This window comes from Strigops habroptila, chromosome Z (genome assembly GCF_004027225.2).
Source record: "Strigops habroptila isolate Jane chromosome Z, bStrHab1.2.pri, whole genome shotgun sequence".
Taxonomy (NCBI): domain Eukaryota; kingdom Metazoa; phylum Chordata; class Aves; order Psittaciformes; family Psittacidae; genus Strigops; species Strigops habroptila.
This window is the reverse complement of record NC_044302.2, coordinates 6,175,359-6,193,509: the sequence shown is the minus strand read 5'-3', so window position 1 is coordinate 6,193,509 and position 18,151 is coordinate 6,175,359. Positions and strand designations below refer to the sequence as shown.

Here is an 18,151-nt window from a genome sequence, read left to right as displayed (position 1 = left end):
TGATTTTTTCAAGGAAATCTGGAGGTTTTTAGAAGAATTTTGTCTAGACAAAGGAAATATCTAAGCATATTTACTTCATGCATTCTAATTATGTTAAAAATGTTCTTCAGGCTTTTTGTGGCAAATTATTTTTGACCTTTATTATATTAAAAAATAGTATGAAGTATATTGGATTGAAATTAAATTCTAGAATATGTAGAGAAAAGATCTATTTTATCGTAGAATCATAGAATGGTTTGGGTTGGAAAGGAGTTGAAGATCATCTGGTACCAACCCCCTGCCATCATATGTTGTAATGCACACATGTACAGAAAATACTGTGTAAATAACGGGAAGAAAGTTACTAAATTTTGGCAAACCAAAATATCCTGAGCATCTGCACTCTAAAAGTTTTCACAATTTTTCATTCCATGCAAAGAGGGGGCAAAAAAAAAGGAAAGGAAGTTATGGATTTTGTTTCCATTTGTACCAAATTCATAGTCTGATATGTCAGCATTCTTTATTAAATGGGAAGTTTATTTTCGATAAACTCTGTGGTCATTTATCATAGGTAATTTATCAAAGGTAATTTATCATAGATTTATTCTGCTTTATTGCCTAGAGATCTACTGGAGAAGCAATAGAATCTCATTATTTCATGAATAAATAATATGTAATACATATCTAAACGAGCATTATTCCATTTAATTCAGAGAAACCAGTCCAAATTTATGTCACCCAGACGTCAGTATCTGAGCTTGAGTTTAAACATGATTTTGGTAACCATTCATCAGTTGTACTTCCAGTATTCTTGCCTTTATCAGTGAACTGAGCCAGGTCCAGGAAATGGAATTCATTCTGTGGTGTGGATTTTGAATACTTTCCTGAAAAGGTGTTAGGCAGTGAAATTTCGTGAATGATGCTTTAGTTTGCTAGAAGTGTGTGGCTTTTAGCTGGTGAGGCACCTCACTATTTATTTTTGTTTGTTTTTTAACGTGGATTTCCAGGCTATCCCGTAATTTTCACTGGTTGCATGAAACGTTTTGATTTGTAATTAAAAATTGCCCATTGGCAGCAGCGAGGTAGAGTTGGAAAAGCCAAAGGGCATCTCTACCCACTCAAATACTTCAAGCTTATGTCACCTTGTTAAGGCATGTATATTTACGTCACTGTAGATGCTTTTATATTTTTTGATACCGAGCCTTTTGACCTTCGGGAGTGTTGAACTATTCCTTCATTGGCTGCGAACCTGGCTTCACACTGAGCGTTTCTGGCAGCTGTGCTCAATACGGACAAAAACGGGCGATCGCTGGGAGTGATTATTGCAACATCTATGCCGTTGCTGCAGGCAGTCTGTGCATGTAGCTGCACGTCTGTGTGTGTGCTACACTTTTCACTCTGTTTTAATACCGCTGAAAGTGCTAAGGTGTTGTTTGAGTTGCTTTGGGGCCAGCTGAGGAACAGGACAAGAAGGGAAAATAGTATCCGGATGCCTTCCCCACCATGTAGAAAGTCAACCCATCTTCTTACTCTGATCCCAATGATTAAAAGCAAAGACAAATGTCCTACAGACATTAAAGATCTGACCAAAACCTGATTGAAACCAGTGAGGATTTTTCAGTCTTTAGGTTCGACACTGTTTTATAGGTGGTTAATGTTTTGTAAGGTTTGGGTTCAGTGTTTTATATGTGCAGCAAGGCCTTCAATGCCTTCTGTGAAAATAAACTGGTTATAATGTAAAGTTGTAGCTTTGAGTGAAGATTTTCCTTCACTCTGATGAGGCTGGAGGTGAAGTTTAAAACAGGGTCATAAAGTTCAGAAGAACACGGTGAGTGCAGCCTCATTGGTTTTAGGGCACACATGGGTGATCCGCTTAGTTTCAGCTGGGTGACCTGAAACGCTGGTAGAAACTAATGATTCTGTAACTTTTGTTTGTTACAGGCTGCAAACAGTTACCTGAGGGATCAGTGGTTCCATTCTTTGCAGTGGAAGGTAAGTTCTGCACTTCCCTGTCTTCCTTGTCTGCCTCTAAGAATACCTTTTAGCATTCCCTATTCCTTCATTGTAAGAGCCCTGAATGGATAAAGTCCTTGTCTTTCAGAAACTCTAAATCAGAACATGTATGCAGTTTCAACTTGTTTATAACGTGAATGAAATGACAAATTAACTTGTTACATAGCCCAGCTTTCTTAACATGTGATTGGCTTCAACAAGTAGACAGCCAGTAAATTCACTTTGAAACAGTATAGAAATTGGATGGTTTTGGTTCTGCATTATGAAGTTTAATACGTTACAGAATGCCTACAGCCCGATCACATGCTGTGGACTCTGGAGATACTTGGGGGTTTTGTTTGTTTTTCTCTTTTCCTGAGAAACTAGGGAGAAAGAGTGTCTTTTAGAGTTGCTTACTGCAAGTAGGATCAATCTGTTACGCATCAATCTGTGTTTATGCTTTAGGATGATTTTGGTTTAAAGGCAGTTTTCATTTCAGATGTCTTGAGCTCTTTCTCATTTTCAGTGGGAACAATGGGTTGATTGCCCTTGGCAGGGGAAGTGGGTCACAGTGACAACATTGTGTCTCAAAAGCAGCACATTCCTCGTTGAGAACTGTAGCTGCTGACCTTTGGATGGAATCTGTATGCATCTTTGATGCAGCTGGAAACAAGTTTTGGCCAGATGTTGAATATGGTTGTCCTCTCTTGTCTTGTGGTGGGAAACACAAGCAGTAGCTTTTCAGCACAGGACTTGTCTTTGGCAGGGCTCCAGTGAAGTCAGCCAGGTTGGCTGTGTAACGTATCAAGATTCCAGCCTGCTGACAGCAGCCACATGTGAAAATATAAGGAAGTCCCTCCCACCAAACTAGTTTTGTTGTAGGTGTGTTTGATAGTTGCAAAACAGTTGTGTGGCAAAACTACAGCATTGATGTGCTTTGTATAGCCAGCAGCATGTGGCAGGATCATACTCTGAGCGGATGCAGGTTCTTATCAGTAAAAGCCAAGTGTCGAGATCTTTTCCAGACCACTGGCATATTCTCCAGCCTGTTACCCTGATTGCCTAAATGAGCATGGGACAGTAGTGCTGATAGCAGAAGGCTGGGCTGTGGTGTGGCACTTTATTTTGGCCTCTTGACAGTATCATTAACACAATGCCCAGCCAGTCTTGCTTTCTTTGCAACTCCTGAGGATAACAAAGAGCTTAAAGCATGCAGAGACAGTATCTCCATGTGGCCGTTATTTTCCCTCCTACTTTGGCAGGCAAGGATAATCAGAGAAAGCATAGACAGAAGTGGTGCTGGAATGTCTTTTTCTACCTCAGCCCTAGCAAGGATGGTACTGATGTGCTGATGGCACGTGCCTGGCTTTGCTCATGCAGTGAGGAGAAAATTGGGGTCGGAGGTGCAACTCTGAAAAAAGAAGTAAGGAGTGGTAAAAACGCAACCTGGCCACACACCCCATCAATTAAACTGTGGAAAGAAAGGAAAAAAGAAAAAGCATGCCTAGACGGAATGACCTGGCTTGCTCACATGCCTTTCAGTCATGGAGAGGGAGCTTTGCTCTGTGGGAGTTGTTTTTAAAGGAGTATTTCTTAAACTTTCCAATGCTCCTGACCAAGCCTCTCATTTTGGGAAACTCTGAGTAATTTAACTTGTTGCAAAGTAAAATTTATTTTTGCTTCCTCGCTTCTCTCCCCACCCCCATTAACTTCATTTCTTAAAAACAAGTGAAACATTATTTTGATTTGAAAGACCTTCCCTTTACCAAGAATAGCAAGTAGCCTTTTCCCATAAGAACAGTGACAGGGTTTAGTCACTGCCCAGGTACTTTAGACTAACAAGTTCCTCTTTGCTGTAATGGAGATAGTTTTGATGGGTTTTGTTGCCTAACAGTTCAGAGGAAGAGCATCTGGTAGCTTTCTGCTCTTTACTTTGGTTGACATTTGGAAGGTTTAAGTGAGATCACAACAGAGCTAAGAGGCAAGACAAGCGGTGTACCTAGGAAGGGGAGCAGAGTGCAGTTAGGTGGTCTACCTTAGTGAGGTTTATCGCTTTACTAGCACCATAGCCTATGACTTTAAGAGCCAGGTGCCAAGGTTCATCTCACTCCATAATTTGTATGGTTTGATGATTAAGCAGGTAGTGAGGGAACCCACAAAAAAACAGGAAGCCTATTCTTCTGGAATGGGTCATTTACACAAAGCACCAGCTGGCAGGGAGATCGCCGCAGCTGTATTGTAATTGGGTGGTTGTGCTGATGATTGATATATTTGTCCAGTGGTCTCACAAATAATAGGTCAAAACATTTCTGTGGGTATGTAAAACACAGATGCAAACTGGTGCAGATAGCTGGAGCAGTTGTTCAGGGAAAACCATTCAACAGAGATGCGCTTCCTATTGTTCATACTTGTGTGGTGGAAGCATTGAGGGCCTCCAGCTGAACCCAGAGCCCCACTACAGGAGTAGTATAGATGTAGGTGGAGCAGGAGACCTTCACTTCCCCTGCCCTGCCCAAACAAGGCTGGAGGAACGCATTTGACAGATAACAAACTAATAGTCTGAGTGTTTCCAGCAGTGGGGATCACAGTTGTGTGAGCAGGTTCTTATTGTATCAGTGTCCTTCTGGCTCCTTTTCCTGTGCTTCGAGCCTTTGGGAGTCAGATGTTGCATATAATGTGAGCTGCCTGGAAAATGGCTGGGTGAATAGCAGTGTTGTTAAATATTTGGGGAAGCATTTAGGTTCAGGCATATACTGGTTATCCTTTGGTCTTGTATGAAGCTGCTAAGGTCTGTGAGAGAGCTTTTACGTAGTGCAGTTTTAGGGATTAACACGCTGTGGGAATTAAATTTGCCAGCCAGTACCCTGGAAATATTTTTCTGTTCTAGAGTGAAACACTGAAACAAAAATCAGGAATAATTTCTTTCTGCAATCCAGAGAATAATAAAAGAGATGCTACAGATAAACAGAAATAAAAGAAAACCAAGCACATAATTATCCATGTTTTAGATCCAGCTCCAAGTGGTTTTATGTGTCATCCAACTAACTAGCTGTCAGGATGCTTACACAGCTTCTTAGATGTGACTTTCTCCTTGAATGCTGTAGACAGCATGGATGTAGGGCCAGATTGTTCCTTATGTAGTTATTTTCTCTGGGTTTTCCATTTAAACCCTCCCATGAAGGGTTACTCATAATTCCTCATTTACTCTGGATATCCGTGTGTATCACAACTCCTCAAGGATGATTGGGCACCTCAGCTTATATTTAGAAATCCTGATTTCCTTCAGGTTAGGGCTAAGCCAAACTATCATTGTCTAGAGAATAAACAGAGTATGTTAACAACTCTCCAGATCCTCAAACATAAACAAATCATTAATCCATTGTGTAAGGAATGTTCCTTTCAACCAAGGAGGTTGGATTGAAACCATGATACGTAATCTTTGGTATTTGGAAGCTGATAAGTCATAACAGTGTATCAGTAAAGATAACAACACTTTCTGTGAATGTACAAAAGAGAGTAACACATGCAGTTCATTGCCCTTTGTGATCTAGGCTAGATACAGTGGTAACCAACCACTTCTGTAGGAGTTGAACACAGCTAAGCTTGGCTTTGGGGGGTACTGTGACTAGTAATTTTGGGACACACACAAGCAAATGCCTACCCTTGGCATTTCCCCAGAAAGCATCTGTGGTGTTGTATCTTGCCGTCTTTGGGCTTAGGATGTTCTGTGTGTTTGTATAGTACTGAGAACATAGAGGTACCATCCTCTGTAAAAAACATTGAGCCCTGTTACACCGCATGCTTGAAGTATTAGTCATTAAAAGATCCACTTGTAATACAGTACCATGTTGCACTGGAAGTAAAAAAGACATTGGTTAGGTCTTCTCCAGGGGTGTTTAGGTCTTATCTTCTGATACAGAGTACAGGTATTGATTTACATTTCAGGGAGGAGGGAATACACCTAAAGGTTACACAGGGCATGTCGTTTTTACTGTGCTTGATAGTAAGCTCTCAACACCACCCTCATCATGGGATGTGGGTTGCTTGTATTTTCTAGTTAGCTGAGTGATGTAGCAATGAAACGTGTCAGTTGATGGCCTTTGGGGGAATGTCCTGAATTGGTACAATATGGAAAGAACAGACCTGATGTAAAGCATGAAGCATGACTCAGGCTGAGCTTTGTGCGCCTCTGACCTGGATCTTCTAGAAGGGCTTGCCCTTACCTTGTCTTTCCTACTGATGCTGTTAGCCAGCCCTCGACTGTCCTCTCATATGAGTAGTACTGCTTGGTTAAGGGTTTTACCCATCTGTTAGCATGGACGATGCAAAGATGTTAATTGTAGATTTGTTTAGCTTGGAAGGGACCTTTAAACACATCTGGCCCTCTTCGCATTCATGTCATCCTTTTCCTCACTCAGTGCATACTTTGAAGCTGTGCAGGGTTGATGAGAGCCTGTACAACAGAGCTGCGTGTGAAGCTATGTGTGAAGCCATGTGTGAAGCCCCAAACTGGGCACAGTATTCATGTGTGGTAGCACAAGTGCTGAGCAGAGGGGAGCAGTCACCTCCCTCATCCTGCTGCCTGTGCTCATGCTCTTGCAGCCCAGCACAAATACATGCCCCTGACTTGCAGTGACAAACAATCACTTTACCTTTGTTTTAAACCTCCATGTTTTGATTCCCGTGAATTGGGAAACTGGAGCAACACTGTCATTTGGGATTTGCAAACATTTTGCATTGAATGCTAGAACAAGTAATGTTGGCCTTCATTCAAAAACTTAACTTTGGATTAATACTTCCCTGGTTCTCTTAAGAATTGTTGTATCTGTGCCTTCAGGAAATAGATACTTCCATGCACAAGCAGCCCTATTAATTGCAAAGGGATTGACTGTCATATAAAGTCATACTTGACCTGAATGACATTATGCTCTCTGTTCTTTACTGTGTCCAGGTTATGAATTCCTTGCCTTCTAGAACTGAATATGTTTATTCAGTAGCTGTGGGTGACTATCAGTTTTTGTTTCTAATGGTGAAAGTTGAGAGGGAATTTTTTTTCTGTGCTTAAAATTGCGAAAAAACTAAGTTAAGAGAAACTGTTCTTGAAAGTGTGGCAAAGCTTTCCTTGTGTAAAGCACCTTTATGGTTTTGTCACCATGGTAATGATTAAAAATAGTGCTGATACAGGAGTGGGGTTTATATAGAATTTAAATGATGACATTAAAGAAATTTATAGCCTTAAATCTCGGTAAATCATGCCTTAAAACTATGAGATCAGGAAAAAATCACATTGGTTATGGTTAGAAGGGCCCATGTCTGTCATTTGTATTTAATCACCTAATTTATGGTCTGAGAGAGGAAGCTTTGATACCCTCTGACAATTCTATAGGCCTGTGCTGTACTGCATAGTGAAAATATACTCGGAAGAGCTCAGCAGTTCTTTGGATTGGTAGTGTCTGGACTTCAGACTCTCTTTTTGGTGGTTACACAGCACACACAACTGTAATTGTCTTGGCAGTTTCTTTTCTTTCTTTAGCTGAAAAGCTGAAGTATTTTCACCGAACATTAGTTCCCATTTTCTGTTATTTTGAGATGAAATAATAAATAATCACCATACAGTTAGGCGAATGACAGCTTTCTTTTTTTTTTCCTTTCTTTTTTTTTCTTTTGTGTCTGTATACAAGTCAATATTGTATTGATTAATATATTGATGGGAAACTAAGTTGTGGAATTAAGTTTTGCCTTTCAAAGCCTTGGGGCTCTGAAAACTTTGCAGGTTGTGATGACACACGAATTTTGGAGGAGCAGGTTTCTTGCTTTAATGTATAAAAGGCAGCCCACAAGTTTTTGGCTGGTGATTTTACTGTTCCTGTGGAATGCACAGGTACCAGCTGTGGGAGACCATGAGCAGGTTTTTAACATAGACCCTCTTTTCTGCTGGACTTTGAGCATCTTGATGGAGTTTCAGACTGGACTTTAGGGAGTAGGGGGCAGATGGAGGGTCCAAGTGGTGTGTTAACACATCTGTGTTGCCAAGAAGCTGGTATCAGTTACAGCTTTCTGGTGAACTAAAAACACACCTTGGCATTTTTCAGTTCCTGATGCACCCTCTCATGGTTAGGTTGATGTTTACTGCCAAGATTCATTCCTCTCTATTTGAAAGATAGAAGGGTAGCTGTGTCTGCATGCGTGGGGCTCTGCAGTGACATCCCCTTGCTCTTCATGTGGTGATTGCTCTTCATGCTCAGTCTGTAGTCTGAACAACCTCATTGCAAATTCAGGAGCAACATCATGGAAATCTTGTTATGCAGCCATTTACTTCCATAATGTTTATTTTTTGTAGTTAAGTATTCTCCCCTAAGAATACTTAACTACTTTTGTGTGTGTGTGTGTGTGTGGAGGGGGTGCATGGTTTGGGGCTTTTTTTCTTCTTTTTTTCTCAGGACAAATTCATAGCACATGAAGTCCATTACCTCTGATTTTCCCATGCAAGCTTTGACAGTCTTAGGCTATCTGTTATCAGAAGTTACTTGAAAAATCTTGGCCTTGTTTTGTGTTTCTGGGATCTCAGTTTGCTGGAGGTTACAGTGCTGTCGCAGCAGAAGGGCATTGATCTCGCTTTGGGAGAGTGGGAATGAATAGATGAAAAGCAGACAAGATGCTGACAGAAAGTTTTCTTTAATTTTTCCATGACACACTGGTGGTGCCCTAAGAACTGGTAGAGTGATTAGGGTTTTTTTAAGCTTTCACTGCCTTTGCATTAGGAAATCCCTCCCTCATTGTGGGGGACTTCAGATCAGGTTTCTCCCATAAGGCACGTCTGCAGCAGTGGCAGCTGATCACCGTCTGTGCTTTGCATCGGCTCAACATGAATCACTTTAAATCTGGGAGCTGCATATCTGTGTCAGCGCAGCACTTTGTCCAACCGAAAGAGGCTCTCGGCAACACGCTGAGATGCCAGCCTGGATCTGAGCTGCTGCTTGGAGCTGCTCTGCCCTCATCCAGCCATATGCACGCATGGTTTTTGATACCGGTAGATGCCTCTTGCATTGCCAAAACAGGCTTTTCTAAGGAGACAGAACTCAAGCCAATGCATGGCCTAGTGGTGAAATTTGAGTAGAAACTAGATAGTTATTTTCTATCTTGCTTTAGCTAAGTTAGGACCAGCTCTTTATTGTTCCCTCTAGACTTGGATGCTATCCTATTCAAACTGATATTAGGTCTGAAGACAGAGGCGTGTCAAAACCAGCTGAATATACAGGTCAGCTTGTTATTGTGTACTTAGATTTCTGAAGAGGAGCAAATAAAATTGCAGGAGTATATTGCTTCTCAGGAATGCTGAAAACCATTCTGCTGGCCAAGAGGCATCCTTGGGTTTTGTGCTAGGAAATTGTTCCTCCCCATTGTTCCAGGGCTAAAATTAAGACCAGTTTCTTGTGCTTCAGGACTTCCAGGTCATGGTGACCACTAGTTCCACCAAATCACAGCTTCTCATCTATAGAATTGTCATAATACAGGGCTGGACCAAAATTAGTCTCTTAGCTGAAGAAAAATCTGGTTTAGGAGATCTCTTATGAAGACAGGACAAGACTGGTAGTCTTTCCCAGGAGTGTAATTATCCTCCTTTCATGATGCACTGGGTGTGAAAACCTAACTCTCTGAGTTGACACATGCTGTGTGCCTTGTTAAGGTGCGGTCATGGGGCCCAGTTCTGCCTTGTGGATGTTAAGGACTCTTGGTGTAACAGAAGACCTAAGTAAGCCTGAAGGAACAAAATGGATCTAGGTCTTGTTTTAACATTTTCTTTCCTTTCTTGCACAGCTTTGTCCTTACATTTATTTCTTCCAATATAATTAGTGCATTTAGTGCATCATAGTATACATAATGTATTAGAGGATTATAAAACTGCTGCTAATATCCACAAAAAAACCTTGATACAGTGTGTTGTGTCACAGCCTGTATCATCTGCCCTAGCTCTTGCTGTAAGTCACATGCTCATCTTGTCTGTCACACCCCCTTGTCTTTTTCCCCCCAGAATAGCAATTGTTTCAAAATCAGAAAAAAAAAGCCAACCCAGAAAACAATGCTAGTACACATATGCCCTTCATTCAGAAGCCATTGCATCACAGCTGTTTATCATAGCCTGGTCTCTGGGGCTATTTACTGTAGTATTTAACATGGCAATACTAGATTAGGCTGTGTGGCCAGAGGTAAGATCCATTAAGGACAACAGGCTTGTTGTGAGTGACTGACCTGCATGGCTGGTCTCTGCAGGTGAGGTGGGCAGTGGTTTTGGTAGAACCCCAAAGGTCTCTAGTCCTCTGTGAGGAAGCTGGCTTGGGAATGAGAGAACTGAACACCATGAGACTTGATTCAGTCTTGGGTGTCATGCACCATTTGTACAAAGGAGAGAGAAAACAAGCAAATTGAAGAGATGCAGTGGCATTTTGGTAAGCTAAAGAGTTGCAGGAGCTTTGGGGTTTTGTGCCGATGTGGTGCTATAAGATGCGATATAAAAGCGTGGAACAAAGTGATGGTTTCAGGTGCAAATGATGCTCTGAAATCTGCTGTCTCCCAGCAAGAAACGGGACAACTCAGAGCGCCAAAGCCTAGCGATCTGAAGACAGAAATGCCCTGATTTCTGAAGTCCCTTTTAAGATGCTTGCAAGCATCACATCAGTATCCAGTATCTGTGCTCTCCCTAAGGCTCTGCAGCAGCTTTCTGACACAAACGTGTTCCTCTAGCCGTGCACATCTCTCTTGCTGACGACATTGATGATGCAGGTGCACAAGAGAGAGAAGCCAGTTTCAAAGCCATTTATGGTGTTGCCAATGCTAGAAACTCAGCGAAATACTACATTTGCCAAGGAGGAGCAAGTGAAACAGGTGGGTAAGCGTCCATTTGGAAGGGTTTGCTGACTTGGTGAGAGGGGAGGCGGTCAGGGAAAGCTGAGGGTGCCCACTGCTAGCAATGGAGAGTAATAAGGAAAAGGGATGACGTGGCTTTTTAATCCGGTTTGCATATCTGGGAAGAAATAATTGCTCTGTGTGCTACCTGGTGCTACCTAAGCTTAGTGGCATTTCCTGGAAAACAGAAGGGGGATGGATTATCTTGCAGAGATTATCTTCTGTTAGCAGTTACTACGATGTGTTAGTAGCCGCTTCATCCCAATTTGAGGTGATTTCTCAGGTGGCAAGTTCTTCTGATCAGAGCTCTTGCATGCCTGAAATGACTGGCATGCGTTTCGCAGCCTTGCAGATGAAGTAACGTCCTGTTTTCCCGGCGATGGCCAGCTCTCTCGTGCCTGAGTGGGATCTGAAGGGTGTAGTGCCAGAGTGTGGGGGTTTTTGCACAGCAGGTATGCTGCCTGGCTGTTCTCCACGGTAGCCTTGCACACAGCTTTTTGTTTGGCAGACCTGGTCAAAGTTCAGTGGCGATAAGATTGTGCATGTTCTTTTTTTCCTACACACGTATCTCTTCTCTGCAGTGGCAAAGTAAGTCATTTATTCCCACCACAGGCTGAGAGCTGGTGGATGTCAAGGGCTGGGCTCCACAGGGACGCTCATCATATGTGGAATATAAAGTGCGTGAATGTAAAACCTGGGTCAGTTCAGCTTGATGGCGGAAGAATTCTGTAATGTGGTCAGTAATGGTAGGTCTCTGCACAAAGAAGCGCACAGCAAGGACCGCATTTAGGTAGCAGTTAATGTCTCAGTGCTTTGTGTTTTCGGCTTTCTGTTTGATACATGCTAAACTTCACAGTCACACAGTGGCTGCTATAGTTAATTTATTTAACACTATTTCTTTTTTTTCCTCCCCCATGCACTGCAATGCAGTTAGTCCACTGAAGGTTTTGGAAAGTATGGAGTGTATATGGTACATACAGCCCTGCTTTTCGTCTAGTAGTCTCTTCTATTAGTATTTTTATTGTTATTACTTAAATGGAACATGATTTTGCTGACTTCAGCTCATACTGCATAATCTCAAATACAGAAGCATGTCAAGCTCGCACCCCTCTGGAAACTGCGGGTCATGCCAGAACATCGAGATCCCGGCATGCAGACAGTGTTGAACATTTGCTGCTCTGGTGAGAAGGGCCAGAAATGCTGCAGCAGGCAGCAGTGAGGTCCTGCAAGAGGAGGAGGCAGTTGTGCCTAAACATGTTTGAAATCTTCCCTCTGATGATGAGTCAGAGGCTGTTACAGTGCTGTACATCAAGCAGTGTGTCTGGATCCTGTCCTATTTATGTGACTTCAGCAACCTCTGTGTGAAGGTTTTTCTCACTCATTCTGCATAAGAGTTTAAAGCAACTCAGGAGGGTGTGTAAATACCCACCTTCAGCTAGGGCAGATCTTCCCTGTACATGTGGGACAACTGTGTTGTTCAACTGTATTGAAGTTGTTGAAGTGTTTCCTCCTACCCAGGATCAGGAGGAAAAGGTGTTTTGTGACTTTTGCTTTAAAACTCAAACACCCCGGACAATATATTTTAATAATTCTTCTTTGGGGGAGATGTTACATGGGATTTGCAACCTAAAATAGCAGCTGTGTCTTTACCATTGCTTTTTGCGAGTAGGGAGTGGCTTCTGCTTCTGTTAGGAACGTATCTGCAGTCATAGTGGAATTACGCATAGCCAGAGCAACATTAAAAACAAACCCCATCTTGGCTCCGACATGAAAAAATACGGAACAGCAGTTGCTGTGTGCAGGATGAAAACTGATGTTTTGCCAACCTGAAGTGTAAAGCTGGTGCTGGAACTGGGGCCTGAAGAATCGGAGTGTTTGCCAAAAGGAAATGGAAGCAGGGATAGAGGGTTTCGGGGAATGCATCAATGTCGGCCATGCCAAAAACCGTCTTCCCTGTGGACAGGTCTGATTACGATAGTAACCACATTAGCCCATGCAGAGTGCAGCTGGAGCCACGGTTGGCCTTTTGCGTTTTGTAGCTGGGGAAACAGCATCTCGAATGCACAGCTAAACGTAGAGCTGGGTCTGGATCAGCCAGCCGTGGTCCTGTATCGTAGTGACTGACCAGCTCAGTGCAGGGAGTTGAGAGAAAGACAAGACCAGCAAAAACAAAGCCCAGTTTTTCTGCTTGGTAGTAGGAAGGTCTGCCAAAAACACCCTCTTCCCTTCCCCCTAAGGGGGCTGGAAGGAAGCCACGGTTTTGGAGTTGCTTTCAGTTTTTGGAGGCACACATATTGCACGCAGATTTGTCTTCAGTGCAGCCTCTAACTTTCAGATCTCCTCAAATTTAGTGAATAACACTGCCCAGTGTTATTAGTGTTCTTTTTTGCCTTGGATTGAATATCCTTCCCATCCCAGGCTCTCATCCCATCTTGCTGCTGAATGGTATCTTTGCAGTAGACTGGAGCACATCAGAGAGCAGAAGCCCAGAAGGATGGTCAGTTAATTGGCAGCTGTGTGCAAAGGAGATGGAGATATATATATATATATGTATGTATATAATAAGTTTCAGGAGCAAGTTGTTCAGTGCATTATTACTGCAGCTGCACAGTGTCATGCTGGGAAGCAAGCAAGAAGGCTGCCCTGTGAGCCCTCTGCTCCCACATCCACTTTGCGCTTGGTCCAAGTAGAAAAGAGTTTGGTCTGTGTTCCGTCCTTTCAAATTTCTGTTTGTTTCAGCGTTCCTTTACTTTGCAGTGGTACTGTCCAAGTGGCATCTGAGCAAAGGACAAACTCTGTGCCTGTGGGAAGTATCTGTGCGGTTGTTCCAGTTGTGCATTAGTAACAGCTGAACCCACGTCACCGGTCGCTGAACCCATTGAACTCTGTTGGCTTTGAGACAGTGTGATCTGAGTGTTTGGGGTTCTCGCCTGGTATTAGTGAGATCTGGAGCAAGGCGGTAGAGACTGGTGGGGAAAATACAGGTGTATGATTGTAGGCTGAAAAAGGGGGTCAGGGAAGATAAGGAAGCGCAGCAGCGGGGTATCAACATTCAACTTGCTTCCTAAGGCCCCAGTGCCTTGGTGGTGGTGCTTTTCCTTAGGAGCTAACAATTCATATGGAGGCCTGAGAATCAGAAGACCTCAGTTCTGCTCTGGTCCTGAGTTCCCATACAACCTCAAGGAAAACAGCGTGGTTTTCTTGCTCTGTCTCTCCTTCTTGCTTTAAATCATCAAGACCGTGAGCTGTTCAGGGCACGGACTGTTATTTGATATATTTATTCAGGGCATAGACTCATGGGTGCCAATCTCAGCGCAATAAATAATAGTGATTTCATCTGAATATTTATTTACATGAATTGGCAAAAAATGAAGTGTTATTTAGACCTTAACTGAGTGAGAATCAGGATGTGTCTAGCTTATAACATTTCCCTCAAGTTCTCTGGCCTGTGGCAAGGAGTTTGCAGGCAAGTGACCAAACTGATTGCATTCAGAGAAGCAACCAAAGCAGAGGAGCTGATGCACTTCAGCATTTAGCACTGACTAAAATGAAAAATACAGAAAATGCCTTGGCTTGAAAACATGGTACAGTGCAAAAATTTGCTGCTGCTGTTTTGAAACTATTTTAGAGAGCAACACATCAGTCTTTCTGTGCAAAACCTTCAGAAGGTCATGAAGAGTATGAATACTGCAGCATGAGCAGTCTGGATTCCCTGATTTGGAAAAGTTTCTATAATCTCATCCTGGCCCCGGGCCTGTGCATGGAATGGGACTTTTTATAGGCTTAGTCTTTTCAGGTGAGATGCTTTTTTTGTATTTCATATTGGTAAGTGGTGCAGGTAGGAGCTTAGTTTAGAAGGCTTTCAGCGTATCCAGCTAGTGATTTAGGCCAGTCTCTGGCTATCAGGGAAACATCTCTTAGCAACAAGTTATTCTTACATATTTCTCACAACATAGGGAAGTAAGTGATGCCTGCTAGCGTTAAAAGCAGAATATGGAGCTAGCATGGCATGGGGATGCCGTGCCATTTGTGTTTCCATGAAGGTAATGAGTTCATAGACAGAATACCAGCAGGTGGTGCTCAAGAATACATGGTGCAGCTCCTGGGCTTTGTAGGATGAGCCAAGCATGTGTGTTGAACATCACAAGCCACTCTTCCTGTTTCACGTGGCGCAGCATTTTAACACCATGTGCTGCTACGGTGGAAAAGACCCTTCTGGTGCTGCTCTTTGTGGCTTTTTTCCCCTCTGCACATTAGCATCTATCAAGAGGCACCTCCATTTAACATAAGCTCCGTCAACACGAAGCTGCAACACTAGCCTGGCTCAGCCATCGCCACGATGAGCTGGGGAGGACCTCTGTGCGGGAGGCTGACCTTTTCCCTTTGCTGGAACTGCCCTCGTTGCTCAGCAAGAAATAAACAATTGCTGGCACACGCAGCTCTCCGAGTCAGCGTATGCGCCTGCAGTAGCTCCAGCTTCTCCAGTGAAGAAGCGATGAGTTGCGTGCTGCTGTGTGGTAAAGGGCTGAAGAGCAGTGAGCTAGAGTTTGACACGCTGCTCTGGACTAGGGTTGGCGATTAGTTCTTTTTTTAATGTAATGAAGATATTATTTGCTGACGGCCAGATAGGTTCCCGAGAGCACAGAACATTTCCTGACCACCAGTAACAAAGCAGAGATGAAATTTGATCGTAAAGAGGGCTAAATTTCTCGCCTGTTTTGGATCAGGTGCTTGGAGATGTTCCTAACATAAAAGGTCTTGCTAGGGCTGAAAAAGGCAGTTGTTCCATGTCATCCAATTTTGTGCATTAGAGTCCATTTTTTCCTAGATGTCAACTACATCAGTGTTATCATCTTGTCCGTGGAAGCAGTGTTTGAGCAAGAGCTACAGAGTGAGACTATTACGGAATTGAAAAACATATAAAGATGTTACTTTAGAAAGCTGAAAGTTTCCTAGGTTCTCCTGAACTTCCTGTTCACAGCGGTGTTCAGGAGCTTTTGAGCACTGACGGCAAAACCACTACTTACATAAATTTGTCAGATTTGCTTGCTTAATAACACTGGAAGAGTAATTCTTCGCATGTGGACTCCTCCTCTAAAAGAGGACTGGCGCTTCAGTCTTTGGGTTTCTGCAAGACTTTAATTAATTAGAGTGATTTGAGAATGAAGGATGCCCTGTCAGTGTCACTCAATTCCCCATGCTGCTTCTTCTGGCTACTTACTAAATTCAGTGGTTTTGCTTTTAAAGTAAGCCTAGTAAGATTTTGGAATGACACTAGCTGTGTGGTTCTGGCTGGTCAGTAACTAGGAGGGTCAAATTCCAAGTTGGCATGTGTTATTTTCACTCACATAAATTGTCGCAGGAGCTGCTGCTTTTAGTGAAATCCCAGAGAAACTGCATTCCCACCGCAGTATTTTTCTTGTACGTGCTATTAATGATGAATGTTGTGTGAGTATTTTCAGCAACTGAAGGCATCTTTTACACCTACATCCAGGGGGAACGAACTCTTCACACATGTTGACATGCCTGTTCTCAGATACGGGTCTTTACCAGGCAGCTTTGCTTTTAAGCCTGTGAGTGATTATTGTTTCTCCTCGCTCTGGAGTCAGCACAGGTAGAATAGAGCAGATGGCTTGGTGCTGGCTAAGTGCTTGCTGATACACAGCAAATCGCTTCTGTAGCCGACTGATAGGTTTCAAGCTTTAATTGAGGCTTTCAGCAAGGCGCTCAGCAGTGAAAACCATTCTGCTGAGAAAAACAGCAGCGTAACCATGGGCAAAGGTTCAGGACAGCAGAGTTCAACCCTCTTGGGGATGGCTCCTCTATTTATTTATTTATTTTCTGCTGCTTTCCCACCATCATTCCAGACTTCTGTAATGTTGTTCGCAGATTACAGCTCAGTACATCGGTGCGGCACAACCCTTTGTGCTGAAAGCATGAAGCAGAGGCTGATAAGTTTGGATTTTCTGCTCACAGTGGTCTGCAAAGGTAGCTGTCTCTTAATGCTCCCTTGGAGTCAGTGTCTGCCCGGTCTGAGCAGCAGCTTGTTTAGGTCTCTCATGTGTAGCAGGGAGTACAGCTCCTGCTGTCTTGTCTTTTATGTACGTCATTATCATCGTAACTTTAATTGTTAATGGACATGTCTAAAAGGGAAAGGAAACCTCCCCTACTGCTCCCTCCCCCCGGGCAAGAGTGGATTTGACAACGGAAGAAAGATATTTGTGGTAGGTTTGTCTGAGCAGTGTCCTGTTGGGCAAGAGGGTTTCCTTCAGCAGTAAGGGGCAGCCCAGAGCAGGGAGGGATGCAATAAGCCAGTTCTCCAGCTCTCACACCTTTCCGCCCGAGCCCCACACATTTCATCCAGCTTTGAATTCTGCTTTGAGTTTGATTTCTTCATGGTACAGGACCAAGGAATAAATTTCAGCATGGAAAAGGAGCTAGCTTTGTTTGGTGTCCTCAATTAGTCAGAAAGGAGTTGCTTCAAGTCACAAAGCTTTTGGCTGGTTGGCTTTGAAGTTTAGATTTTACTTAGTGCAGGGGAAGGCCTAGCAAAAAGACCGTAAAAAAAAAAAAAAAAGGCACTATATGAATAATAGCAATTCAACTCTGATTCAAGTTTCTAAGAAATCTGTGATTATAGTAGAAGTAATGCTGGTGGCTTCAAAACAGTGGTGGACCATCACTGCCCCAAGGAGCTCAGAAGTACAAAGATTTTTGCTCAGTATCTGAAATCCCAAACACATTTGATAGTGTCTGCAGCATGTGTTTTTATGTTCTTCTAGCTTTTCAGTGGCTTAAAATGCACTGAAAGTGTGAACTTCTGCCAGCGTGCTTTTGTACTTACATGAATTTAATTAAAAAGATAATCGGATTGCTTTATCAGCCTTTATATGTCATCCCAGTGCCACCCTCTTCTCCCCCCTCTAATAACATTGACAAACCCAAGGCATCTGAAAGCTTTATTTTTCTGTCTTGTTCTCTTGTTCTTCGGGTAGGGTGCGGAGGTGATTGTGTTTTGTATTGAGCATTAAATCTGCTGCCGTGGTGGGAAGGAAGTAGCTGATAAACAGCCAGTCTGTTCATACGATTCCTGCAGGGGCTGCCCTCTGTGAGCGGAGGGGGAAATGACAAGAAGCAACAAAGCACCAAAACAAGACAGAGCAAGCTGACCCTTTGCAAAGCCTTTATTACACTGGCAATTGAAAGCCCAAAATGCGCAGCTATGTCTGCAAGCTTCAATCTGCACCACATGGGCAGTGTTAGTGATTTTCCTGGA

General features: G+C 43.0%; 1 protein-coding gene across 2 annotated transcripts in view; it reads left to right on the top strand.

Annotated features, from left to right (window-relative positions):
- The window catches only part of CMIP (c-Maf inducing protein), a 134,841-nt gene that overhangs the window by 82,691 nt on the left and 33,999 nt on the right, over positions 1–18,151 (top strand). For both annotated transcript variants that reach the window (XM_030512358.1, XM_030512357.1), the window contains exon 3: positions 1,921–1,971. In XM_030512358.1, the coding sequence (XP_030368218.1) occupies positions 1,921–1,971 (51 nt within the window). The remainder of the gene's footprint in view (positions 1–1,920; positions 1,972–18,151) is intronic.